Source organism: Vidua chalybeata, chromosome 27 (genome assembly GCF_026979565.1).
Source record: "Vidua chalybeata isolate OUT-0048 chromosome 27, bVidCha1 merged haplotype, whole genome shotgun sequence".
Lineage (NCBI taxonomy): Eukaryota > Metazoa > Chordata > Aves > Passeriformes > Viduidae > Vidua > Vidua chalybeata.
In genome coordinates, this window is record NC_071556.1 from 2193745 (window position 1) to 2221064 (window position 27320).

A 27320-nucleotide genomic window follows, 5' to 3' on the forward strand; every position below is an offset into this window, starting at 1 on the left:
TGGAATGTTATATATGGAATATGGAGTGTGGAATGTAGAAAGTGGAATATGGAATGTTATATATGGAATATGGAATGTGGAGTGTGGAATGTGATATATGGAATGTGGAATATGGAATGTGGAATGTGGAGTGTGGAATATGAAATGTGGAATGTGATATATGGAATGTGGAATATGGAATATGGAATGTGGAATGTGGAATGTGGAATATGAAATGTGGAATGTGATATATGGAATGTGGAATACGGAATGTGACATGTGGACTGTGGAATGCCGAAAGTGGATTATGGAATATGGAATATGGAAAGTGGAATGTGGAGTGTGGAACGTCCTTCCTTTAGAAAGCGCCACTGTCCTACAAAAAACCTCACCAAAATTGATCCTGATGGATTGCTTTGGGAATATGGAATGTGGAATATGGAATGTGGAGTATGGAATATGGAATATAGAATATGGAATGTGAAAAGTGAAATGTGGAATATTGATTATGGAATGTGGAAAGTAGAATGTGGAAAGCGGAATGTAGAATGTGGAATATGGAATATGGAAAGTGGAATGTGGAAAGTGGAATGTGGAAAGTGGAATGTGGAATATGGAATGGGAAATCCCTGCTCTAGCAAAGTCCTCCTTGGTGTCACCCCTGAGGCACAGCAAGGTGACCTCGAGCAGGTGTGGCAGCTCAGGACAGTTTCTGTCACTGACACTGACCCTGTTTGACATCTCCTGGATAACCTCAGACACGGCAAGCTGCTCCTGAAAAGCAGCAAGTTTTCCATGGATTGTTTCAGGAGGAATAGGATGGCATGGAATGCCACATCCTTAGATGAACACCTTGTCCTCAGGTCTGCTGGGATCTCCTGGGATCTCCTGGCTGGTCTGAGAAAAGGGATTTTTTTTTTTTTTTTTCCTCCCCAGTTTTCTGAGATTTTTGCTTTCAGAGGAACTTGGGAAAACTGGCTATGATGAAACCTTGGTTTTTTACCCTCAGCTGGGAGGGGAGGGCAGGATTTTCCCTGACCATGAATTTTGCCTTGATTGCTTCACTCCCTGCTCCTCCTACACTCATTTTCCCCAGTACAAAGGGAATGCACCGCTCAAACAAAGAGCCTTTGCAGAGTGGGACAGTGGAGAATCAGGGCTGGGACATTCCCCATTCCACTAGAAACATTTCAGATCCTTAGGAAGCTGGAGGAGCTGTGTGCAGGGAAGACCATGGCTCTGACAAATCCACAATTCTTTTCATTTTAGTTCTGCTGGGAATTGGGGCAGAGAGGAGCAGACAGCTCCTGGGGCTGCACGTCCCTCCTGCTGCACACTCACAGGGATATGGCGTTTTTTCCCCTCCTAGTCATGGCTTTTCCCCAGCTTTTCCCACTTTAAAATATCTCTTTCCCCCCCACTTTGTGACCACTTTTTAACCAGGCTTCTTCAAAAGCCTTGAGGGAAGGGAAATGAAGCAGTCATAGCCCCCAGGATTTGTGGGAGCTGCTCCCTGTGAGGATTCTGGCTCACTTTGAACCCCCAGTTACCTCCCTGTGCTTATCCTTTTGGATCCAGTCATTATTTGGACGTGATTTGATGGCCTTGGGTAGAAAAATATATTTTTATATTAAGAAGAATTTACTTTTATATGAAGTTTCTGCATTGTCCCCAGCTGGAGCTCCTGGGGTGAGCCCCACACCTCAGCCCTTGGCTGGAGCAGCTCTCCAAGGTCTTCCCTGGCCTCTCCCTTTGCCCTGGGGAGAGCAGACAGAAGGATCAGGGAATTTAAAGTATGAAATCTTAAAGGAGAGAGAAAATTCCTGTGCTCTGCCAGCCAGTGTGGGGGGAGGCCGAGCCAAGCTCTGCTGTGCCCACATCCCAAACCTCTGGGTATTTCCTCCTCCCAGATCCTTCTTTTTTAAATTAATCAATCTCCTGTGGTTGTTATGGCTTCACCTGTCTTACCCCAAGAACCTACAGGGGAATTTTTTCCTCCTTTTTCCCAGTTTTTCCCACTTTTAATCATCCCTTTCCCCCAGCTTTGTAACTGCTTTTTAACTAGGGTTCCTCAGAGGGAAGGGAAGGGAAGGGAAGGGAAGGGAAGGGAAGGGAAGGGAAGGGAAGGGAAGGGAAGGGAAGGGAAGGGAAGGGAAGGGAAGGGAAGGGAAGGGAAGGGAAGGGAAGGGAAGGGAAGGGAAGGGAAGGGAAGGGAAGGGAAGGGAAGGGAAGGGAAGGGAAGGGAAGGGAAGGGAAGGGAAGGGAAGGGAAGGGAAGGGAAGGGAAGGGCCCCCCAGGATTTATTGGAGCTATTCCCAGGCTGTGGGAATATTGTGGAATATCTTCTCCACATGGGATCCCCCTTTGGAGAGGCACTGGTGCTCCCAGGGCTCGTGAGCTGGGATTCCTGGGAAGCCACCGTGCGTTTTTCCCAGCTGCCCATGCAGAGTTGGCCCGGGAGGAGCAGGGAGAGGCTGTGCCAGCAGCTCCAGGGTGGGTTCCCAGCCCCTGGAAGGAGCACACAGCACTTTCTTCCTTCCTGGGATTATGTCAGCCCCGGGGCTCCGTGTGCGGCACCGCGCCCGGACAGCGGCTCTGGCACTGTCCCACCCTCCCATCGCTGGGGGCTCCAGGGGGTGTGGGACACGTGCCAGGCCTGAGGGAAATATTTCATAGGCAGATTTCCATGAGCATCTGTCTCCCAGTAGGACGGGGATAGGCGGATTCGTTAAGGATCCTCAGCAGAGCAATGACACAACAACATTGATATTACAATTCAAACTTTATTTGAACTCGAGCTCTTTTCTGATCTGGGCATTTTGGACACACAAACCACAGCCTGAGCTCCCAGCACAAACAAAACTCGCTCTGTCCTGGCAGTGGTTCTGTCCATATCCCCCAGGGATCCTGGCCCTGCCTGGCAGCAGCAGCTCCAATCCCAGATCACCTGGAACTCTGCCGAGGGCTTTTAGAACATGTGAGGTGTGGGACCCAGGAGCTCTTTAGAGGAGAATCCCAGACTGGTTTGGGTTGGGAGGGACCTTAAACCTCATCCATGGGCAGGGACACCTTCCACAGCCCAGGCTGCTCCAAGCCTGGCCTTGGACACTGCCAGGGATCCAGGGGCAGCCACAGCTGCTCTGGGAAACATGTGGGATGTGACCCCTTGCCAGGGCCTGCCTGCCCCCAGGACAGTGCCACGGGGACTGGGGACACTGGTCCCACTGACCCCAAGGAGAGGCGAGCGCCCTTTGCCTTGGAGAATTTGGCTCCAGTGCAGCTCCAAGCTCAGATTCCTCAGGATCAAAGCAGATCCCAGCCCTGCGCTGGCTCCGTGGGGGCTCTGGCAGGAGGAGCCCCCTGCCCGGGCTATCCCAAGCTCTGTGTCCCCGCAGTGGTGCTACAAGAGGGAGTGTGTGCCCTTTGGGACGCGGCCGGAGGGCGTGGACGGAGCCTGGGGGTCGTGGTCATCGTGGGGCGAGTGCAGCCGGACGTGCGGCGGCGGCGTGTCCTCGTCCGTGCGCCACTGCGACAGCCCCAGGTACGTGCGGGGTGGCCCTGTCACCCTGGTGGCCCTGCAGTGTCCCCAGCCCTTCATGCCCGTGGGGAAGGCACGTCCAGGTGCCTGTGATGCCTTGGGAAGGCTGACCTAGAACAGAGGCTGGACGTATGTGGAGTCTTAACTTCTTTTTGTCAGGGTCAGGATTAATTGCACAAGATAGTATTTCTTGTTCAGACTGAGATGTTTATCAGTTCTTATCCATGTCACAGTCTCACAAACCCTGAGTTCTGCAGCACTTCATTCCAACAAACTAAAAATGAAACCCCATCTCTCTCTCTACAAGGCCTTTTAAGGATAAACTGTCCAATTAAGAAATGACACCTAAATTATTTTTACTTTTAACCCAATAATCAACCACCCATGGCCTGCAATGAGGATTTTTTATCCAGTTACACAAAACCACCCAAAGCTATTGAGAAGATGAAGAAGAAGGTGAAGAAGAAAGTGAAGGAGAAGAAGAAAGCAAAGTAGAAGGTGAAGAAGAAGGAGAAGGAGAAGGAGAAGAAGAAGAAGAAGAAGAAGGAGGTGAAGGAGGAGAAAGAGGAGAAGAAGGTGAAGAAGAAGAAGGACCAGCCTCCACCTTAAAACCTCCATCTTGCTTTATATATATTACTGTATTCTAAAACCTTCAACTCTAAGTTTTCCACCCTGTGACATTCCACACTTCTATTCAAACTCCACACCCACAATCCCAGTTCTATCATTCCATTTTGGAAGCTTCTCCACAGCCTCAGGTCAATGCAGTGTTCTCCTGGGGGTCAGTGCCTGGCAGCACAGAAAGTCTGAAATTTTCAGCAGCCAGGGTTCCAACAGATGGAGTTAAAGAATAAAGCAGGGATTTATTCAAAGGCCTCAATGGATCCACCTTGGGCAGCACAAGAGCCCAGCCAGGGCTGCACCCAAGATGAACCAAAATGGTCACAAAATGGACAAATAGTCACGGGGGCTCTCACTGTGATCAGTTCTGCTCCATTTGCACATTGGAGTTCATTGTCCAATTCCAGCTCCAGCCCATGCAGTCCCATCCTTGTTTTTCTCCCTTCATTCCACGTTGTTGATGCTCTTGGGCCTGAGATTTGGATCATTTGTCCTTGGTGCCCAGCTGGAGAAGGAATTGTTTTGTCTCCCTGCTCTGTGCACAGAGCTCCCCATCCCCTGATGTGAAGCCCAGAGCCACACACTAAAGCAGCACAGAATGTGAAAAATAGAAAAGCTCAAACCTGAGGCATCACCTGTGCACTCCACACTCAGCTCCTTTATCAGCGTCTGCCTTCCCTTCTCAGAGCCCTGGAAGTGCCTGAGGCTTGGCAAGGAGTGAAACAGCAGAGAATGAGGCATAAAGCTGGCACAGATGGCACTGCCCTGAGGAGACAGGAAATTTCCCAGTTAGAGAATTGGCTCACCCACCCATTTCTGCCTCTTCCATCTATGCTTTTTTGGGAGGGGTGGGGGGAGGAAAGGGAGGAGAGAAGGAAAAGCACCCTCGGGGCATTCTCAGTGCAGCAGGGACATTATCCTGTTAAAGATCCTGACCACAATCCACTTCTCCAGTGCCACCCCAGCCCTGTGTATGTCCCTTCATGTCACCTGAGCATCAATGACAGCTGCTCTTAGGTCTATCCACATAAAGCTTGGCCTGCTTCCATTTCAGTAATGACTCCTGGAAGGTTTGGCAGGTTTTGAATGCCTCTGTTGATGTTGGAGCTGCACCACACCCCAAACCTTCTGTGCAAAGCCCTCTGTGCACTCGAGGGGAGATTTTAGGGGCTGTGCCCAGGCGGGATCAGTCCTTGTGGTACAGCAAGGTTGGGAAAAGCCACCTGGGGCAGCCATCCCAAGCTCCTCGGGGCAAAAACCTGCCCTGAACAGGTGCCTGGAGCTGTTCAACACCTCCTTCCCTCTTTGGCAGGCCCACCATCGGAGGGAAGTACTGCCTGGGGGAAAGGAAACGCTACCGCTCCTGCAACACCGACGTGAGTGGGGGCAGCGGGGCTGGGAGGGACAGGGGGGATGGAGGAGGGGGGATCTGCCCTGTCCCGGGGGATCAGCCCTGTCTGGGTTGGGATGAGCCCTCTCCAAATGGGATTAGCCCTGTCCAGGTTGAGATCAGCCCTCTCTGGTTTGGATCAGCCCTGTCCAGATGTGATGAGCCCTCTCCGGGTGGGATGAGCCCTCTCCGGGTAGGATGAGCCCTCTCCCAGTAGGATGAGTTCTGTCCAGGGGGCATGAGCCCTCTCCAAGTGGGATGAGCCCTCTCTGGTTGGGATGAGCCCTCTCCAGGTTGGGTTGAGCCCTGTCCAGGTTGAATGAGCCCTGTCCGGGTTGGGATGAGCCCTGTCCAAATGGGATCAGCCCTGTCCAGGTGGGTGGGATGAGCTCTGTCCAGATTGGGATAAACCCTGTCCAGGTAGGATGAGCCCTCTCCAGATGGGATGAGCCCTCTCCAGGTGGGATGAGCCTTCTCCAGCTAGGATAAGCCCTCCCCGGGTAGGATAAGCCCTCTCCAGGTGGGATCAGGCCTCTGTGGTCGGGCAGCCCTGTCCAGGTGGGATGAGCCCTCTCCACACAGGTGTGGGGTGCTCTGTGCAGCCCTGGAGGAAGAGGAGGAGGGGGCAGGGCGGGCTGTGCCGGCAGCGATCCCGCACTGGGGAATTCCAGGCAGGACCAGGCAGGTGTGGGAGCCAGCTCCAGGGGCGGGAGGGCTGCACCGACCTGCAGGGCTTCGGGATCCAGAGGGGCCCAAAGATAAGGAGGGAAAGGAGGGGAGATAGAGAATTCCAGCTCTGCTTCTCCCAGGCTGCACCTGCACGGCTGCTCAGTGAGGCTGGGTCAGACTCTGCTTCCCAGGGCTGAGGGTTAAACCTCAAAGATTTACAGAAAAAAACTGTGCTGAGGGGATGCTCAGAGAAGCTTGGCACCTGGGGAATTGCAGCTTCAACACCCACGGGCAGCTGGAGAGGGAAACAGATGGGTCCTCTTGCTTCCCTGGGTCTTGAGGGATTGCTCCCCAGGATCAGGCAGAGCTCCTGGGGCCTCTCCTCGTGCTCTTGGTCTTCAAATCATGTCCAGCTTTGCAGGAGGGTCTGCCCTGCCACTGTGTAGCAGTGTCAGGGCTGGTGTCCCTATCCTCAAGGGGGTGTGGCAGTGCCCAATTGCCAGAGCTGGTGGCAGTGCTCCATTGTCAGGCTGATGTCCCTGTCCTTGAGGGACTGGTGCCAGTTGCCAGAGCTGGTGGCAGTGCTCCATTGTCAGGGCTGGTGTCCCTGTCCTTGAGGAACTGGTGGCAGTGCCCCATTGTCAGGGCTGGTGTCCCTGTCCTTGAGGAACTGGTGGCAGTGCTCCATTGTCACGGCTGATGTCCCTGTCCCCGAGAGGCTGGTGGCAGTGCCCAGCTGTGCCCCTGCCCTCCTGGCAGCCAGGCCAGGCTGCCCCAGCTGCACACTGACCAGTGGCTGTGTGACCACAGGACTGCCCGCCGGGCTCGCAGGACTTCCGAGAGCTGCAGTGCGCCGAGTTCGACAACGTGCCCTTCCGAGGGAAGTACTACACCTGGAAAACCTACCGGGGAGGTGAGCCTGGGGCAGGGGCTGCTCGGGTCTGCTCTCCTTTGTTGCCGTGTGGCAGGGTGGTAGAAATGCTGCAACCTCCCTCGAAGCGTCTCCTTCAGAAGCCACTGGAGTAAAGCAACGTTACAGGCTGGGGACGGTGTGGCAAAAGGGACCTGGGGGTGCCGGTCAACAGCCGGCTGAACATGAGCCAGCAGTGTGCCCTGGTGGCCAAGAAGGCCAATGGCTCCTGGCCTGTATCAGGAACAGCGTGGCCAGCAGGAGCAGGGGGGCCATTCTGCCCCTGTACTCGGCACTGGTGAGGGCACACCTTGAGTGCTGTGCCCAGTTCTGGGCCCTCAGTTTGGGAGGGATGTTGAGATGCTTGAGTGCATCCAGAGAAGGGCAACAAGGCTGGTGAGGGGCTGGGAGCACAAACCCTGTGAGGAACAACTGAGGGAGCTGGGGGTGTTCAGCCTGGAGAAAAGGAGACTCAGGGGTGGCCTTATCACTCTACAACTCCCTGAAAGGTGGCTGTGCTCAGGTGGGGTTGGGCTCTTTCTCCAGGAACTGACAGTAGACTGCCAGTAGACACAGTCTCAAGCTGTGCCAAGGGAAATATAGGTTGGATATTAGGAAGAAGTTTTTTACAAGAAAGGGTGATAAAATTCTGGAATGGCTGCCTGGGGAGGTGGTGGAGTCCCCATCCCTGGATGTGTTTAACAAAGCCTGGATGTGGCACTGGGTGCCAGGGTTCAGTTGAGGTGCTGGGGCTGGGTTGGACTCGATGATCTTGGAGGGCTCTTCCAACCCAGTGATTCTGTGAATTCTGTGAGAACAGCCATTTCAAGTCCATGCACACACACACACCACAGATAGCTCAGCGGAGGAAGGACAGGAAGGGTCTTTGTTTGATGTATTCCAGCAAAGCTTTATGGCATCCACCACAGCAAAGGGATCAGGGACAAACACCTGGCTCTGCACAAGGTTAAGTAGGGGTCAGTGGCCAATGGTCTGATGTCGGACTAAGCCCTGCTCTGACCCAGAGATGGGGCAACTGAGAGGTGTTTTAAAAACTTTTATTCCATTTTCAGTCTCATTTGAAGGGTGAGATAATACAGGTGTTATAATTCACGCCATCACCATTACAAGCCAACTATTTCCTAATTACAATACACTATAAGTGTCTCTTGGCCTATCAGCTTTTGCCACACTATACTACAAATGCCTTAGAGCTAATAATCTAAAATTATTCTTTGTGGGTCCTAATATAATGTATTTTTTATAGTTTTATTTATCTAAAGTATTTAGAGTTTTTTGTAAGGTTATCTTTTGTAACTTGTTTCTAGTTTAATTTCCCTTTCAACAATGTCTGTCCTATTCCATGGCATTTCTAAGTCAGCATTTCTTATCTCAAGGTTTGCATACAGATGCACACTGTGTGAGCCTTCTGTCAGGTTTTGAGAATTTTCTACAAATCCATTTCCCACAGTCTGAGGGCATAGGGGGGGCACAAAGGGTGTTAGCCTACAGGGAAGGTGGGGCCAGCCACCAAGGATACCACAACCAATGGGGGAACAGGGAAAGGAGAAACCACAAGAATTTGGGACATAAGGGGAAAGGAACTGGGGTGGATCATAGTGTTGCAAGGCTCCATGGGGGAAGTCTTCTCTTTCAGCCTAGGTGGAGATGGTATGGTACATTCTTCCAAGTATGGTATAATCTCTATGGTATATTCTTCCAAGTATGGTATATTCTCTGTGGTATATTCTCTCTTCCAAGTACGGTATATTCTCTATGGTATATTCTCTCTTCCAAGTATGGTATATTCTCTGTGGTATATTCTCTGTGGTATATTTTTCCAAGTATGGTATATTCTCTATGGTACATTCTCTATGGTATATTCTTCCAAGTTTGGTATATTCTCTGGTATATTCTCTGTGGTATAGTCTTCCAAGTATGGTATATTCTCTGTGGTATATTCTCAGTGGTACATTCTCTCTTCCAAGTACGGTATATTCTCTATGGTATATTCTCTCTTCCAAGTATGGTATATTCTCAGTGGTATATTCTTCCAAGAGAAGGCCCTGGGGATTTCCCTGAAGGGTTCAAAGGATTCCACAACCCCCTTTGCTCTGCAGGGATGGGTCTTGTGGTCCGAGGGGTCTGGGGACATTTGGTCCCCAGGGTTTTGCCCTCTCTGTGCTCCTGGGATGTGCTGCCTCCCCTCAGTGCGTCCCTCCAGGAACCTCCTGTGCCCCCATCCTGGGTCCATCCCGCTGTGCAACCTTCACTGCTCCTGCCAAAACCAGTCCCAGCAGCTCTGGAGCTGTTCTTTCCCCCAGGCTGGTTCCTCAGCTGCTGAGGGAGCAGAGGAAGATGGGCAAGAAAAGGGAGTGTCTGGTGCTGTCTTGGTTTGGAAAGCCAGGTGTCTGCTAAGGAAGGCAGGAGCCTCCCCTGAAATGGAAAATGCAAACCCCCTCCCTCCGAATTGTTATAATTTTGAAATTAAGGGGCTCTCAGGCAAAGATACAGGAATAGGAATAACAGATCTTTAATAGGAAAACTGAAAATACAAATGCAATAGTACAAACAAAACCAAACCACTGACAGGGTCAGAGCAGGCCCTGGCACCCTGTGGGTCAGGGTGGTGGCAGCAGTGCCATTCCATGGGGGCTCAGCCCTCCTGCAGTGCCAGCTGGGCTTCTGCTGGAGCAGGATCCTGGACAAGGCTGGAGTTTTCCTCTGGAGCTCCAGGGCTGGTGTGGATGGGCCTGGGCTCCCTCTGGGAATGCAGTGGGGCAGAAAGCTGCTCCTCTGGGAATGCAGTGGGGCAGAAAGCTGCTCCTCTGGGAATGCAGTGGGGAAGAAAGCTGCTCCTCTGGGAATGCAGTGGGGCAGAAAGCTGCTCCTCTGGGAGAGCAGTGGGGCAGAAAGCTGCTCCTCTGGGAATGCAGTGGGCAAAGGCTGCTGTGCTGTTCCAAGGTCAGATTGGATCCAGGTAGGAATGCTTGGCTCCTCCCCTGGGCAGAGCATCTCCCCATGGGATGATGGAATTTTCTCAGCCATGCAGGGACACTCACTGACCCATGAACAGAAGATAATTAATAATTAATGACCCATGAACAAAGGAGATCTCCTGGAGGGAGGATTGGTTGTGGGAGAGATAAAGAAAACTGTCCAATGAACAGAAGTTAACTGCCCCACCTCTGACAGACAGGGATAGAATACACACCCCGATTGCCAACCTAAGCCAGGTGCCCGATGGGGAGGAGACAGAGCAGGCAGGGAAAGCTTCCTGAGCAGGAGAAGGGATGGGATCTGGTGGATCCTTCAAAGAGCAGCACTTCCCTCTTCGTGAGGTCAGCCCTGATCCTGCAGAAGGGTCTGGAAGAGGCTCTGTGGCCAAAATCTCTCAATAATGAGGAGGAACAGCTCATCTCCTTGGTGCAGTTAATGAGCTGGACTGGGGAAATCCTTCCCAGCTGTGTAAACAAGCCCAGCTCCCAGCGGGGCTCCTGCAGCTGGAGCAGCTGTGCTGAGGCTGCAGGGGATGGATCAATAAAAATGTAATAAAATTGGGAAGTTGTAAAGTCAGCCCAAGACCCCAGTGGATGCCAAGGTGGAAGACAACCCTGCAGGCTGGAGCTGCCCTGGCTCAGACCTCTCTCCTCCCCAGGCATGGCCCAGGGCTTGGCTGGCCAGCTGAACATCACCCTTGGGGTGTCATCTGTCCCTGACACGGATTTTTGGCTTTCATAAAGAACCCCTTCCTCTCTCTCTGCTTCATCTTCCTCTGCCACAAAATAAGTGATGAAACCTCTCCCCTCGCGGGAGGCTGGCAGTGCTGACAGTGCCATGTTTTGAAGGGATCTGGGAGCTTCGTCTCCTCTTCCCACGGTGGCTGTGGGTCATGAGGAGCACTTCTACTTTGTTTATTCAGAGTCAAAGGGTGTCACTGTTGTCCCCTGGGGTGGCCCAGGGAGGAACCATGGAGTGGGGAAAGTCAAGGAACTTCTTTGCACAAGTCTGGGCTCTCTCTCAGAACTGGGGAGACCTGGTGTGTGTCCAGTACCTAAAGGGGGCTGGAAAGAGAGAATTTTAGCAAGGCCTGGAGGGACAGGACCCAGGGAATGGCTCCCACTGCCAGAGGGCAGGGCTGGATGGGATATTGGGCAGGAATTGTTCCCTGGCAGGGTGGGCAGGCCCTGGCACAGGTGCCCAGAGCAGCTGTGGCTGCCCCTGGATCCCTGGCAGTGCCCAAGGCCAGGCTGGACAGGGCTTGGAGCAGCGTGGGACAGTGGGAGGTGTCCCTGCCATGGCAGGGCTGGCACTGGATGAGCTTTAAAGTCCCTTCCAACCCAAACCATCCTGTGATTCCATGATTTCAGCAGCACCAGGACCTTCATCCTCACATGCCTGGGGGGCTCTGTGGTCTTTGGTGGCATTTGGGTGTCAGAGGGGAGGTGGGGACATCCCTTGCAGCTCCACCTTTCCCATGTCATAGATCTGACCCCAGGGAACCCCTCCTGTCCTGCCCTTGCCACTGATGTTCTGCTCCCAGGCCCTGTGTCCCCAGACTCTGGGGTGGCACTGAGGGCTGCTCCTCACCTCCTGAGCCCTTTCAGCAGTAGCCAGAGGCCTCTGTGAGGTGCCAGTCCCTCCCTCCCCAGCAGCCCCCCAGGATCCCTCTTTGCTGGCAGCCTCATCCCTGGGCATCCCTCCCTCCAGCTGGCAGGGAACCAGCTCCTCAGCTTGGTTCTGGGCACTTTGGGAGCCCATCATCCCCACCCTGAGCCCCTTCTCCTGCTCGGCTCATCCCAAAAGGGTGGTGGGTTCGGGGGTGCCTTGCTTCACCGTATTTCTTTGGGAAATATGGACCCACCCTGCAGGCAAGGAGTGCCCCACCAGCTTGGAGGAAGGGGGCACCAATCCTGCGGGCATCTGGGAAGGGAAGGAGCTGGGCAGCGGCTCCCTGAGGTCGGGGCTGTTTTCCTGACGCAGATTTCCAGCGATGCCGCAGCCCAGACCTCGGCCTGGGGAGGCAGAGCTCCGGAGAGGAGCGCTGAGCTCAGCAGTCCGCAGAAACCTCCTGGAATGCGGCTTTAATTGTTTGTTTACTTTGCTTTGTTCGCTGCCTTCTTCATTTTGCTCTTGGCCCATTCGGGAGTTCGGGGAGAGCGATGGGAGGAGCGGGAGCTTGAGGAAAACAGGAGATTTCTCGTCAGAAATTGTAATAAGGCTTAATTCCTCCATGGGAGAGGGCAGGCAGGAGGAACAAAACATCCCCGGAGGCAGCAGCCAGCTGAAAATATTCTATTTTAATAACTCTGTTAAAGGTGCAAAGGAGGAACCAGGCAGACCCCAAGTGAAGGGAGGGGGTCAGAATCTGCCTGGCTGGGGCTTTCCCCCCTCCAGGACAGGGACAGGAGCCCAGGAAGGGCTGGAGCTGTGCCAGGGCTTGGCATGGAGCTCAGGGAAAGGTTCTTCCCCCCGAGGCTGCTGGCACTGCCCAGGCTCCCCAGGGAATGGTCCCGGCCCCGAGGCTGCCAGAGCTCCAGGAGCGTTTGGCCAGCGCTCTCAGGGATGCTCAGGGTGGGCTTGGTGGGGTGGCTGTGCAGGACAGGGGCTGCACTGATGATCCCTGTGATCCCAGCTCAGGATAGCCTGGAATTCCATAATTGTGTTCAGCAACATTCCCTGGGCCAGCTCAGGGGTCCCATCACTCTGTGGGAGTCACTCTTCTCCCATCTCCAGGAATTCCAAGGCACCTTGTGCTGTTCCAGAGGATCCTGCTGTGCTCCAGACTTACCTTGCTGTGCTCAGTGCTGCTGTCATGGGGACACAGCTGGCACTGGAGCCACCTGGACAAGGACAAGGAGCTGCCCGGGCCACCAGGCACCTCTTGGCCAAGGACACTGCAGCTCCCAGCAGAGGCTGGGCAGTGGCTCCAGTCTCCTTCCCTCTGCTGACCTGGCTGCCAAGGGCAAGTCCTGCCTGGAAATTGTTCCCAGGGAGGCTGTGGGGACTGTTCCAGAGCTCGGGTGGCCCAGCCAGCTCGTGCAGCACTGGCAGTCAGGACATGGCTACCAATGCAGGGTCACCCCTCTCTGCCTCCTCCACCCTCCCTCCCCTGTTCCTCTTCCACGGCACTTCCAAGGGCAGGAATCCCCACGTGAAGGCCTGGCCCAAGTGAGGAGAGCCAGCAGGGATTTGTCCCTGAGGCCTTTTTGGGCTACCTAAAACCAGAGGCCATGTGAGAAATGGATTTGTAGAAATAAATAGCAGCTCCATTTATATATAAATATATATTTTAAAATTATTTATATAATATATACATAATATTATATATATTATATATTTATTCTATAAATATATATGACAAATATTATATTTATATATTTATATATTTATATATTTATATTTAATAGAATACAAATATATATATTTGTAGAATATATCATTTATATTTTTTTTTTAATATATGGAATAAAAAGCAGTTCTATTTATTGAAGGGCCTTCAGGTACATTTGGGGCAGATGAAGCCCCCAGGGGCTACATCCGAAAATGGGCCACAGGTCACAGGTTTCACACTTTTATAAGTTTGGTCCATTTGCATATTGGGGGTTAATCTCCCAATTACAGCTTCAGGTAACGAAGTCATTTACCCCAGATTTGCTCCTCCCAACTCACTTGTGTTTCCATCTCTTGGGGCCTGAGGCAGTGAGGTGTCCTTGACAGCCAGAGAGGAATTATGTCTGCCCAAAATGGGGAAGCAGCAGCTCACACTGGGTGTGGAGTTTAGAGTTCTACACTAAAGAGCTGCAGGATTACAAATAGATGAAAAATATAAAAGCTGAAACCCTAAGATGAGGTTGAGCAAAGCTTTACATGTCTTTAATTTTTTTTAATGGCTCATTTGCAGACCCTAATCCTCCAATTTTTAGGCACTTTTCAAATAGCACACGGGCAAAATTGAAAGAAAATCCTGCAGTTTTAATCAGAAACCCTGAGACAGGACAAATTGAAGGACCATTTTCACTACTACCTTGGGGCAAGGCATCATCCCCCATGGAGCAGTGGGACCACAGGACCCCAGTGGAGCTCCCTGCCTGCACCCCAAGGGCAGCCCCTGCTCTCAGGGGTGGCTGCTGAGCTCCCCCTGCTCAGCAGCTGCTCCTCCAGGGGCTTGCCCAGGCATCCTGCTCCAGAAAATGCCTCCAAGCTGCTGAATTCCCCTCTCGTGTCTCCTCGTGTTCCTCCCTCTCCCAGCTTTGCTCTCTCTTCCCCCCAGCTGCCCTCGGGGGCTCCAGGCACAGCTGGGCCCCCTCCCCTCCCCTCCCTCTGCCCCTTTGATGTTCTGTATCGAGTTTCCAGCTTTGCCGTTCCCATTCCTCCCATCCAAGGTGCTCCCCAGCTCTGGCACAGGCATCAGGAGCTGGGTGGTGCCTCCAGGGGGGAACTGCCACAGCTTGGGCACCTCTGCCAGGCTCCTGCTGGGTCAGTAAAGGCAGCAAACGCCACAGGCCACACCAGGGTTTGAGAAAATCCAGAGGCAGGAGCCAGGGAATGCTCTGCTGGAGCCACATCCTGCTCCCAGGCACTTCATCTGGATATCCAGGTGCTGTTCCTGGGGTGATGCTTTGGCAAAGGTTGTTGGAAAAGATAGGAAATACAGAAATTTCAGCTGTAACTTGAAGATCCTTCTTCATTCTCATGCTGCTGTCGTCACCTTTGCTGGGAAGGATTTACCTTGGACAGAAAGGAATGGTTTCCCTGGCCCAGTAACTTGCTTGTTCTGCTCTGGCAGCTGAAAAAACCTTGGGAAGGTAACTCAGGAGCTGCTGCCTCAGTTTCCCTGTTGGTAAAGTGGGCAGAAGGGTTTTACAACTCGTGAAGTGCCAGGAGTGACCCGGATAAGAACAAATCACTTTGTTTCCTTGCCTGTCACATCCAGCCCACGTTGCCAGGCCGTGCAGGAGGGACAGTGTCCCCACAGGGCTCCATGTCCAGCTCAAGGGCCTGGCTCCCTCCTCCAGGGGCATCCTCCTGGTTTTCCACATCCTTTCTTATGGGAATAAATCACACAGACTCCATTTTCTTCGTGGTGGAAAAAAAGCCCATTCTTTAACCAGATAACTCCTTTTTATACAGTTTTACAGACCTCATGGGTGACTCCAATTAGTCAGTAGCTTTCTTGCCAAATACTTTTATTGATTAGTAATAAGTTCTTATTTTGTATTGATTGGTCACTCAAACCCGCTGTGTACATGCAGGGAAAGTTGTTTGTGAGAGATAGTTTTCATTTTTCTATCTAAAACCAGTTTTTACAGGTGCTGGTTGTTTTTTACCCAGGAACAAATTGTTATGTTAACAAACTGCTCACCCCAGGATTGCTTTCACATGGGAACTTGCAAAGTGCTGGCTCTGCACTGATTCCAGGGGAGCAGGCTTGATGTTATGAAGCCTTTATGATTTTTCTACCTTACTGCAACACTTTTGAAGACGTTTGAAGCTGTGCTCCTTCCCCAGGGGGTGTCAAGGCCTGTTCCCTCAACTGCCTGGCCGAGGGCTTCAACTTCTACACGGAGCGGGCGGCGGCCGTGGTGGACGGGACCCCGTGCAGGCAGGACTCCAACGACATCTGCGTCAACGGGGAGTGCAAGGTGGGACAGGGCCAGAGCCCGGGCAGGGGGGACAGGAACAGACCCCTGGGGCAGGAGGACAAGGGCAGACCCGTGGGCAGAGGGGACAAGGACAGACCCCTGGGAAGAGGGGACAGGGACAGACCCAAAGCAGATGGGACAGGGACAGACACCTGGGATGGGGGGACAAGGACAGATCCCTGGGCAGGGGGTACAGGGACAGACCCATGAGCAGAGGGGACAAGCACAGACCTGTGGGCAGAAGGGGAGAGGGACAGACTCCCGGAGCAGGGGGACAAGGACAGACCCCCAAGCAGAGGACAAGAAGAGACCCTCGGGCAGGCGAGCACTGCCCTCAAACTGCTCACACAGACGTGGGATGGGTGCAGGGTTAAGAGAGCTGGGGGTGCTCACCTGGAGAGGAGAAGCTCCAGGGAGAGCTCAGAGCCCCTGGCAGGGCCTGAAGGGGCTCCAGGAGAGCTGGAGAGGGACTGGGGACAAGGCCTGGAGGGACAGGACCCAGGGAATGGCTCCCACTGCCAGAGGGCAGGGCTGGATGGGATATTGGGCAGGAATTGTTCCCTGGCAGGGTGGGCAGGCCCTGGCCCAGGGTGCCCAGAGCAGCTGTGGCTGCCCCTGGATCCCTGGCAGTGCCCAAGGCCAGGCTGGACAGGGCTTGGAGCAGCCTGGGACAGTGGGAGGTGTCCCTGCCATGGCAGGGCTGGCACTGGATGGGCTTTAAGGTCCCTTCCAACCCAAACCGTCCTGTGATTCCATGATTTCTCTGCCTGGACACCCAGTGGGAGCAAGGACATTCCCCTCCACCCTGCATTCCCTGCCTCACAGATGGATCTCTGCACTCCCAGCCTGTGCAGCCCCAGCCCCTTTGATGTTTCCCTTGCAATGGGATCTGGGGGGAGCTGTAAAAGTTAATTCTAAGGAAGCGCTGTGGGAGTGGCCAACATCCCCCAGCAGACAGACAGACAGACAGACAGACAGTGTGTCTGTCTCCCTTCCTGTGTCTCTGGGAGCTGTTTGTCTCCGTGGGGCTGTGGAACAAAGGGGGATTGCACCCGAGGGAGCCACAGCTGTGCTGGTGACCCTTGTGCCACCCCACGGGCGGTGGCAGAGGGACAGAGGCCACAAGGCCACATCAGCTGCAGGGACAGGGCTTCCCTTGGGCTCCAGCCAACCTCTGCTTTATCCCTGCATCCCCCCAGCCTTGGAGAGACCCTCCCAGGAGAGGGCTGGCAGTGCTGAGGTGTCCGGGGCACGGCGGGGACAGCAGGGGAGGGAAGGGTCCCTCCAGGCGGGCTCATTGCCGCTGCTCCTCCCCGCAGCACGTGGGCTGTGACCGGGTGCTGGGCTCCGACTCCAAGGAGGACAAGTGCCGGGTGTGTGGGGGAGATGGCAGCTCCTGCGAGACCATCGAGGGCGTCTTCAACCAGTCCCTGCCCGAGGGAGGTAGGGAACAAACGGCCTGCTCACCCTCAAGTCCCTCCTCGACCTCACCTGCCCCTGGGGACAGGCAGGGACAAATCCCAAGGGGTAGGACCAGGCTAGGAGGCAACAAATCCCTCCTGTCCACCAGCCAAGCCTTGCCCCAGCCTCCAGTGGTGCCCAAATCTCTGACACAGAGCTCCAAGCCCCTTCCCTGCTCCCCAGGGTTGATCCCAGCTCCACAGCACATCCCCAGTACAGCCGGTCCCACCACAAGAGCCCACAGTGCAAACCCACTCCATTTTGGGGCTTTTCCCATCATTTCCCCATGGATAAGGGGTTGGCTCACGCTCCCATCCAGCCCAGGGCAGCTCTGGCTCTGGGGCTGGGGGCTGAAGAGCTGCTCACCTGCTTGTCCCACAGGTTACGAGGAGGTGATCCAGATCCCCAAGGGTTCCGTCCACATCGACATCCGGGAGCTGAACCTCTCCATCAACTACCTGGGTGAGCTGGGGCTGGGGTGCTGAAACCCAGCCAGGCCCTGCCATTTCCCTGGGATTAACAGGGTCTGGGCAAGGCCTGGCAAGGAGAACTTCCCACTGCAGCTGGGAATGGGGATTTGGGGCAGGGGAAGTGCGGGCTGTGTGTCCCCCAGTGTCCCTGTCCTCTGTTAGCATCACAACCCTGAGCAAACCCACATCCCTCAGTTCCTGGCACTGCCTGTGGCTCCCTGGCATCCCCCCCCTGTGCCATCCTGGGGTTTAAAAACGTTCACATTTTCCTCGGGCTTGGTTTTCCAGCCTTGCTCAGTCCTGCTCTCACAATGAGGATTTTCTTTCCCCTTTTTTCCCTCCCTGTCCGCTGAGCGATGCAGGGCAGGGCAGGGTGCTCTCCCTGGATGCTGCCGGGTGCCAGCAGGATTCTCCTGGCAGCATCCCTCCCCTGGCACGGGAGGTGCCTCCATCCCTCTCTGCCCGGTGTGTGGGGACTCCTTTCTGGATTTCTGCGCTCTCAGGAGACCGCTGCCCGCAGGCTCTGCCACTTTGGGATCCCTCCGGGCATCCCAGGTGGAGGGAGCATCCTCCAGCCTCCCCAGCGCGCAGGATCCTCGGTGTCCCGAGCGCGATGGGGCCGGCAGGGCAGCGGCGCCCGGAGCCGCTCCCGGAGTGCCGGTGGAGCGGAGGGACGGCAGGAGCGAGCGCTCCGATCCCCCTCTAGCGACTCTGCCGGGCAAGCACAGCCCGGCTCCGGGCCCCGGCCGCCTCCAGCAGCCCCTACCCAGCTTGCAGGGCTGCGTTTGAGCCTGGCTTGGTGGCCACAGCTGGCCCCCAGCCCAGGGAGGTGTTGGGCAGGCTGAGCACGCACCGTGGCCACATGGGTCCCACCCTGCTGGTGACTCTGCGGCCCCGAGCCACCTGTGCCCTCCCTGGTGCCATTTCCCCTCCGTCCTAGCAACGCTCTGAGCCCGGCAGGCGAGCAGCACCCGGCTGAAGTTGGCCCAGGTGCCTCGAGCCTCTGTGCTGAGCTCCCTCCCCTGTCGTGGCAGCGCTGCGAGGGGACAGTGGTGAATATTTCATCAACGGGAAGCTCTCCATCGATCCCCCCCGGCGCTTCGACATCGCCGGCACCACCTTCCACTACAGGAGGTCTCCTGAGGAGCCCGAGTCGCTGGAGGCTTTGGGACCCACCAACATCACCCTCTTTGTCATGGTTGGTAACTTCATACCCCTCCCAGTGTGGTCCTAGTTGGGCTAGAAGGACCTTGCCGTGGCTACCTGGGGACTGCAGCTGATCAGCCCCTGGTGTAGAGGGACACAGAGAGCAGAGGTAAATTGGGCTAAATTCACACAATAAATCACAGAATTAATTAGCTTGGAAAAGCCCTTTGAGACCATGGAGTCCAAGCTGTGACCTGACACTGCCTTGTCAGCCAGACCACGGCACCGAGTGCCACATCCAGCCTTGAAAGGGTCACCCCAGGTGGGACAGGAGCCCACAGTCCCTGCCTTAGGGGGCCAGTGCTTTATCCACTGGGCACTCTCAGATCTCCCTCCCTAATTCTCAGGTCTCCTGCCCTCATCTGTCAGGTTTTGGGATGACTGCACCCTTAAGTGCCTGGGAGCTCATTCTCTGATCGAGCACCACTGGTGGCTGCCTGCCAGTACAGGGAGGGGCTGGAAGGGGACAGGGGGAGATTCCAGCTGCCCTGGCTGTTAGAGGGGCTGTGGGATGCCACCTGGCTGGTCACCGTGGTGGCACTGATGTCCTGGGGTGCCTTTCCTGCAGGTGCTGGTGCGGACGGAGCCGCAGGGGATCCGCTACAAGTTCAACGCCCCCGTGGGCAGGGATGGCTCCAGCCTGTACTCCTGGCACTACACCCCATGGACCAAGTGCTCCGTGCTCTGTGCAGGGGGTGAGCTCTCATGCTGGGCTGGTTTGGGGGGACATCTGGGACACCCCCTGGGCTGTGTCTGGGTCTCTGCTTGGCTCTGAGGAGCTCTGGGGTCTCTACACGGCCCCACCCTGCACTCAGCCAGGTGAGGGTTGTGTCAGGCAGTGCCAGGGCAAAGAACCTGGGTGCCATCTTCAGCTGGGCCACAGGTATGGGTGGAAGGAACTTAAAGATCAAATTTTTCTACCCCTGCCATGGCAGGGACACCTCCCACTGTCCCAGGCTGCTCCAAGCCCTGTCCAGCCTGGCCTTGGGCACTGCCAGGGATCCAGGGGCAGCCACAGCTGCTCTGGGCACCCTGGGCCAGGGCCTGCCCACGCTCACAGGGAACAATTCCTGCCAATATCCCATCCAGCCCTGCCCTCTGGCAGTGGGAGCCATCCCCTGTGTCCTGTCCCTCCATCCCTTTTTAAACCCATTTACTCATGCAATCATAGAATGGCTTTAGTTTGGGAGGGACCCTAAATCTCATCCTGCCATGGCAGGGACACCTTCCTCTGTCCCAGGGTGCTCCCAGCCCTGTCCAGCCTGGCCTTGGGCCCTTCCAGGGATGGGGCAAGGACAGGTTGGCTGATCACAGCAGCCCCTGTGGCCTCAGCTCTGCAGTCTGTGAACTGAAACACCCCTGGTGCTTCCCTGAATCCTTGGACTGGTTCCCATGGGGATTGCACACAGGTTGGGCCATGTCTCAGGACTCTGGAGAGCCTGGCTGGGAGGGGCTGAGCTGGTATTCAGAAGAGACTGGCTCAATAATATTCCCCGTTTAAAGCTCAGGGCTTGTCTTCCATGCCAGACCTCAATCAGGGGCTGTCCCTCTTTGTTCCTATTATTCCCCAAGTGCTGCCCAGAAAGTCACAAGACCAAGGTTAGAAAAGGTTCCCAAGGACTTGGTTAGGAGGCCAAGGTTAGAACAGGTCCATTTGAGCATGAGATCCCTGCAATGCTGTGATCCTCCATCCTCTGGCGTGTCCTGCCCTGGCTGGTGAGCTCTAGAACCCCAGAATCATCGAGGCTGGAAAATCCTCCAGGGCCACCGAGTCCAAGTGTGCCTGCTCCCCACCTTGTCACCCAGAGTGCCACATCCAGGCATTGACACCATCATTCCACACCATCCATTTTTTCTGGAGATGTCAGAGAAGCCCTGGGTGATGAATGGAGGAGTAAGTTCAGGCTCGATGTGCAGGGACAAGAGGTTGTTTTGTCACATCAGCCCACGGGAGCAGAGCTGTGGGGCTGGCACCCACAGCCTGCCTCTGCTCCAGCCTCAGTGATGCCTTGTTCAGGCTGCTCTAGAACAGAGACTGGTCAGAGCTAAAGAATAAAGCAGGGAATTATTAAAAGGCCTCACTGGATCCACCTTGGGCAGCACAAGAGCCCAGCCAGGGCTGCACCCAAGGTGAACCAAAATGGTCACAAAATGCACGAGTGCTCACGGGGGCTCTCACTGTGATCAGTTCTGCTCCATTTGCACATTGGAGTTCATTGTCCAATTCCAGCTCCAGCCCATGCAGTCCCATCCTTGTTTTTCTCCCTTCATTCCACATTGTTTGTGCTCTTGGGCCTGAGATTTGGATCATTTGTCCTTGGTCCCCAGCTGGAGAAGGAATTGTTTTGTCTCCCTGCTCTGTGCACAGAGCTCACCATCCCCTGATGTGAAGCCCAGAGCCACACACTAAAGCAGCACAGAATGTGAAAAATAGAAAAGCTCAAACCTGAGGCATCACAGCCTCCTCCTCCCTTTCCCCCTTCCCTCTTTTCCCCGGGCAGGCAGCCAGATCCAGTCTGTGGTGTGCAGGAAACTCTCTGATGGCTCAACTGTCCCCAGCCATTTCTGCAGCGCTGACACCAAAGTCCCCGAGCGACAGAGGAGCTGCAACACCGAGCCCTGTCCCCCGGCGTGAGTACCGGTGTGGGAAATGAATTTGTAGAGAATTGTTAAAGTTTTAAAGAAAGTTTATGTCGTTTGTATTTGTATGTAAACTTTGAGATAAGAAATGTTGATTTAGGAGATCAACATTTCTGTGCAGAAATAGAACAGTGAAAGATGGATTATAGTAAGACCCACGAAGAGTAATTTTAGATAATAATAGCTATAGATAATTTTAGATAATAATATTAGTATAATATTATAATATTATATATTATATTCTTATGTATTATATATTATATCCTTATTATATATTATAGTATCATATATCACAATATTATGTTGTTAATAATATTAAATACATTTTTGATAAGAATAGCTTTAAAGCATTTACAACATCGTGTAGCAAAACTGATATTCCAAGAAACACTTATATTAAGAAATATAACTATATAAGAAATATAACATATTAAGAAATATAACTATAACTATTAAGAAATAGTTAACTTCTAATTATAATAGTGTAAATTATAACATGTGTATTGTCTCACCCTTTACATGAGACTAAAAATAGAATTTTTAAAAATTAAATTAATTTAATTTAAAATTAGTTTTTATTTAATTTTAAATTAAGTGTTTTAATTTAATTTTAAATTAAATTTTTTAATTTAGATTTTTAAAATGCCTCTCAGTTGCCCCATCTCTAAGTCAAAAAAAAGACTTAATCCAACATACCTGGAGCCCGGGCAGGGAGCCATGGGGGGGAAAACCAGGGTGGCAGAGAGTGAAATTCCCCCTTGGCTGCCATTCCCAAGTCATAGCCCCCACTGGTGACACTGCAGCTCTGCTGGGGAATGGGGGGGGAGTTTCTCCTCTGTGTCCCAGATACTCGGTGAGTCCCTCAGGAATTGTGCCAGCCCCTCCCTGGCTCCTCTCCTGAAGGGGCAGGGCAGATGTGCAGTGCCCCAGCCAGAGCTGCCTGCGAGGCTGTGGCTGGAGAAGGTCCAGGGCTGTGGGACCAGCCCATCCCATCCCATCCCATCCCATCCCATCCCATCCCAGCCCATCCCATCCCATCCCATCCCATCCCATCCCATCCCATCCCATCCCATCCCATCCCAGCCCAGCCCAGCCCAGCGTGCCCCTCCCAGCTCTGCTGTTGCCCCATCTCCAGCTGGGCCATCGGGAACTGGTCCGAGTGCAGCCGGAGCTGCAACGAGGGCGTCCGGACCCGCAGCGTCTTCTGCAAGAGGAAGATCTCTGCCAGCGAGGAGAAAACCCTGGATGACGCCTCCTGCACGCAGCCACGGCCAAAGATGCTGGAGCCCTGCAACAACCAAACGTGTCCTCCTGAGTGGGTGGCCCTGGACTGGTCGGAGGCGAGTGCCAAAGGAGGGACACGGAGCTGGGGAAGGGGCTGAGGAGGGGCTGAGGGCACTTGGCTCGTTCAGCTGCAGCTCAGGAGACTGAGGGGAGGCTCCTCGGGGGCTGCAGCTCCTCCCGAGGGGAGGCAGAGGGGCAGGGGCTGAGCTCTGCTCTGGGCCAGGGACAGGAGGCCAGGAAGGGCTGGAGCTGTGCCAGGGCTTGGCATGGAGCTCAGGGAAAGGTTCTTCCCCCCGAGGCTGCTGGCACTGCCCAGGCTCCCCAGGGAATGGTCCCGGCCCCGAGGCTGCCAGAGCTCCAGGAGCGTTTGGCCAGCGCTCTCAGGGATGCTCAGGGTGGGCTTGGTGGGGTGCCTGTGCAGGGCCAGGGCTGGGCTGATGATCCCTGAGGGATCCAGCTCAGGAAATTCTGGTTCTGTGATTGAGACCATCCCTCCCCTCTCTGAGGGCGCTGCTCCCGAGGAGCACAGTGCCAATCCCCAGTGACAGCCATGGAGAGCTCGGTGTGGGAATGTGGTAGCTCAGGAGCCAGGGAAGGTGGGAGCAGCACAGGGGGGGAGCCAGAGCTGCCTCTGTCCCCTCCTTGACCGTGTCCCCTGTCCCTGCAGTGCACCCCGAGCTGCGGGCCCGGCTTCCGCCACCGCATCGTCCTGTGCAAGAGCGGCGACCACAGCGTGACCCTGCCCACCTCCCAGTGCCACGAGGCCGCCAAGCCCCCCACCAGCATGAGGTGCAACCTGCGGCGCTGCCCCCCGCCCCGCTGGGTCACCGGCGAGTGGGGAGAGGTAGGGACAGCCCTCCCCACGGGGCAATTGCAGGAGGAGCCTCCCCAGCCCTTCAAATCCCGCGGTGCAGGAGACCTTTATGGGCCAGCAGAAGCCTGGGTGGCCACCACAACTACCCAGGGACCCGTGGCAGTGTTCTTTGCCCCCTTCTTGGCTGGTTTGTGATGGTGACCCAAGGGCAGAACTGACGCTGGGGGTGTCCCAGGCCTAGCAGGACCCCACAGAAGTCACTGAAGGGTCCCCAAGGTGGCTGGGGGTCAGCAGGGCAGTGGCTGCAGAGGTGGGCTGGCCCTCCTGCCAAGCAGGGCCACTGCTGATGCCCCCCAGAGCCCAGTGGGGTGACCCTGGCAGTCCTCCCTGCCCTGAACACCCCTCGAGCTGCAGGGTGGTGTGGGGGTGCAGGAGGCCTGGGAAAGGCCAGTGCTTTAGGGCTGGATGTGGGATCGTCATCGAGCCCTGGAGAATCAAACCAAGCTTTTTTGGGATGCAGGGCCACAGCACACGTTCCTGCCGGGGAGGGAAGGGACAACCCCCTCCAGCACCCTTTGCACCCCCTCACCCCCACCTGTGCCCGCTGCTGTCACGCTCCCAAAGCCGTGGTGGCCTCGGCAGCTCCCTGTGTGCTGTCCCCACAGTGCTCTGCCCAGTGTGGCCTCGGGCAGCAGAGGAGATCCGTGCAGTGCCTGGCTCACACCGGGCAGCCGTCCATGGACTGCGTGGAGGCCCTGCAGCCCCCAGGGATGCAGCAGTGCGAGACCAAGTGCGAGTCAGGGCCCACGGACAACCCCGAAGGTGAGGGGGCTCTGCAGAGGGGACAGGTGTCCCACTGGGGACGGGGACATGGGAGCCAGCGCAGCACCAGCTGGGCTCTAGGGTGGGGAGACCCCATCCCTGGAAGTGTCCAGGTTGGACAGTGGGGCTTGGAGCAGCCTGGGACAGTGGGAGGTGTCTCTGCCCATGGTAGGGGGTGGAAAAATTTGATCTTTAAGTTCCTTCCACCCATACCTGTGGCCCAGCTGAAGATGGCACCCAGGTTCTTTGCCCTGGCACTGCCTGACACAACCCTCACCTGGCTGAGCGCAGGGTGGGGCCGTGTAGAGACCCCAGAGCTCCTCAGAGCCAAGCAGAGACCCAGACACAGCCCAGGGGGTGTCCCAGATGTCCCCCCAAACCAGCCCAGCATGAGAGCTCACCCCCTGCACAGAGCACGGAGCACTTGGTCCATGGGGTGTAGTGCCAGGAGTGCAAGAGGGGACACGTGTCCCACTGGGGACAGGGACATGGCAGCTAGAGCTGGGCTCTAGGGTGGGAGACCCCATCCCTGGAAGTGTCCAAGGCTGGGTTGGACATTGGGGTTTGGAGCAACCTGGGGTAGTGGGAGGTGCCCAGATCAGGGTGGCACTGGATGGCCTTTAAGGCCCCTTCCAACCCAAATGATTTTGTTGATAATGTGGCCATTCTGTGGCTCTGGTCCCAGGCCAACCTGGTGTGCCATGACCCCGAGAAATGAAGGAGCTCCACCATGAGAAATGCAGGAACTGCACCCTGGCAAAGACAGGTTTCCATTAGTGAGGTCCTCAGCAGCTGCTTCACCACGGCTGCATCTCCCAGCTCCCTGACAACCCCCCAGGATCTCCTCAGCCCGGCTGTGACCCTGCTCCCCGCTCCGTGTCCCCTGCAGAGTGCAAGGATGTGAACAAGGTGGCCTACTGCCCGCTGGTCCTCAAGTTCAAGTTCTGCAGCCGGACCTACTTCCGACAGATGTGCTGTAAAACCTGCCAGGGCCACTAGGACACAGCGGGACACAGCGGGACCCCCGTGGCAAAACTGGAAGGCCAGAGCTTCACTGGAGGGCTGCCAAGCCCTGCCCTCCCTGGGAACCTCCCCTGGCTCCCACACGGACTCCGGTCACGCTTCCACGGGCGTCACCCAAACCCGTCCCCCACAGCCCCCCTCGGCCCCCGAGCTTCACAGAGGCAGGTTCCCAGTTAAACCACTGCAGCCCCAGTTGGATGAGCGCTGGGAGAGGGGGGAGCTGGCCAGAGCAGGGACTTTACTTGAAATTCTGATGTTGTTATTTATTAGTAGCGGAGCCAGGTCCCGCTGGGGGAAGCGGCACCGCTCGCCCCGCTCCTGCCTCATCCTGCTCCACGCCCCAGGGCACCATCACAGCCTTGGGCGCTCCCGGGGCTGCTGCCCTTCCCTCGGGGCTGCTGCCCTTCCCTCGGGACCCCAGGGCAGCCAGGGAGGAGGGTTCAGGTGCCTCGGGTGACCAGCATGGCTTGTGGCTCCTGGGTGATGGATGGAGAGTGGGGCTGGAGCAGGGATTTTGTCTCCTTGGTTTGCACCCTGTCACCTCGGGACTGGGATCAGGTCACCCCGTGAGCAGGGGGTGACACCTGGCAGAAGGGGCTCTCCAAACTCCTGTAGCCACCAGCTTGGACTGGGCTGTTCCCCTGTTTGCCCTTGTCACTTTTAGGACCAGTTTTTACCCCTTGAAGCACGAGCTGAGCTGGGGGCAGAGGCGTGCAGGGGGCTGCAGTCACTTCATGGGCATAGAGGCTGTGCCAGGCTCAGGGAGAGCAGCACAGGAGGGTGCAGGACAAGAATGGGCCTGGCACAGTGTCCCCAGGGCCTGGCACAGTGTCCCCAGGGCCTGGCACGGCAGGACCCTGCCCAGAGACAGCCTCAGCCTCACTTTCAAAGGTGCTTGACTTCCAAAGGTGCTTTGCCTCTGAAAGGTGCTTTGCCTCCAAAGGCAGCCTGGCCACGTGTGGCTGTGGCCTCGAGGTGCCAGTCCCAGTGCCACCCACTCCTCTGCCCACAGGAGGCCTCCAGTGATGGGAAAAGAGCTGGCTTGAAATTTCTCCAGGTCACCTCGTGGCCAAACCTGGGCCAATCCCTCCACGGGCAGCCTGTGGAGGAGACCTGACTTCAACTCTCCAAAGCATGTGCTTTTTGTTGGCATTGTAATTGTGATTATGATGATTCTTTTCAGGCCTTTCCACATCACAGCGATGGGAAACCTTTGTCCAAAGCCATGTTTTGTTTCCTTGGGGCCATCCCTGTGGTGCAGGGAGGGGACAGCCCCCTTCCCCCAGAGCAAAGCCCCCGTGTGTTCCTCTCCCAGCTCCATTTTTGTGTCCACCTGCTCCTCGGCCGATCGCAGCTTCTCTGGTGCTCAGCAAACCTCGTTTCTCTTCCTTCCTGGTGCCATGCTCCATTCTGATGTTTTTTGGGTGAGGGGAGGGGGTGTTTTCACCATTTTTATATCGATATATATCCTACTGACCAATGTTTAACATACTAACTCTGAGGAGGAGCGACGTAAGGCATGAATTATAATAAAGGAGTAGCTACGATCCCGGGCACAGCCTCTGCTCCCACTTGTGTTCCTCCAGCCTGGGGTTGGGTTTGGGCACCCACAGCACCACAGTTCACCCCAAAGGAGGGCTTTGGAAGCAGGGGAGGGTTTTGCCTGGGAAGCAGAGCAGGTTGGAGAGGTGGGGATTCACCCAGAGCTGCTTTAGGACGTGGAGGAACAATTTCCCCCATGGCACAGAGACCCCACCCCGTGTTGGTGGTGCTGGGCTGGGCCAGCAGGGGAGGGGGGATTCTGCCCCTCTGCCCCGCTCAGGTGAGACCCCACCTGCAGAGCTGCCC

The 27320-nt window shown here is 55.4% G+C and overlaps 1 protein-coding gene across 1 annotated transcript in view; it reads left to right on the forward strand.

Annotated features, from left to right (window-relative positions):
- ADAMTS10 (ADAM metallopeptidase with thrombospondin type 1 motif 10) overlaps window positions 1–27019 on the forward strand; it is a 70029-nt gene extending 43010 nt beyond the window's left edge. Inside the window, exons 13-25 of the mRNA XM_053965872.1 lie at window positions 3375–3520; window positions 5451–5514; window positions 7008–7110; window positions 15619–15752; window positions 17072–17195; window positions 17595–17675; window positions 18718–18881; window positions 19458–19584; window positions 21391–21520; window positions 22665–22869; window positions 23481–23657; window positions 24293–24449; window positions 25339–27019. Of these exons, the coding sequence (XP_053821847.1) occupies window positions 3375–3520; window positions 5451–5514; window positions 7008–7110; window positions 15619–15752; window positions 17072–17195; window positions 17595–17675; window positions 18718–18881; window positions 19458–19584; window positions 21391–21520; window positions 22665–22869; window positions 23481–23657; window positions 24293–24449; window positions 25339–25448 (1722 nt within the window). The 3' untranslated portion in view covers window positions 25449–27019. The remainder of the gene's footprint in view (window positions 1–3374; window positions 3521–5450; window positions 5515–7007; window positions 7111–15618; window positions 15753–17071; window positions 17196–17594; window positions 17676–18717; window positions 18882–19457; window positions 19585–21390; window positions 21521–22664; window positions 22870–23480; window positions 23658–24292; window positions 24450–25338) is intronic.
- The last annotated feature ends 301 nt before the right edge of the window (window positions 27020–27320 follow it).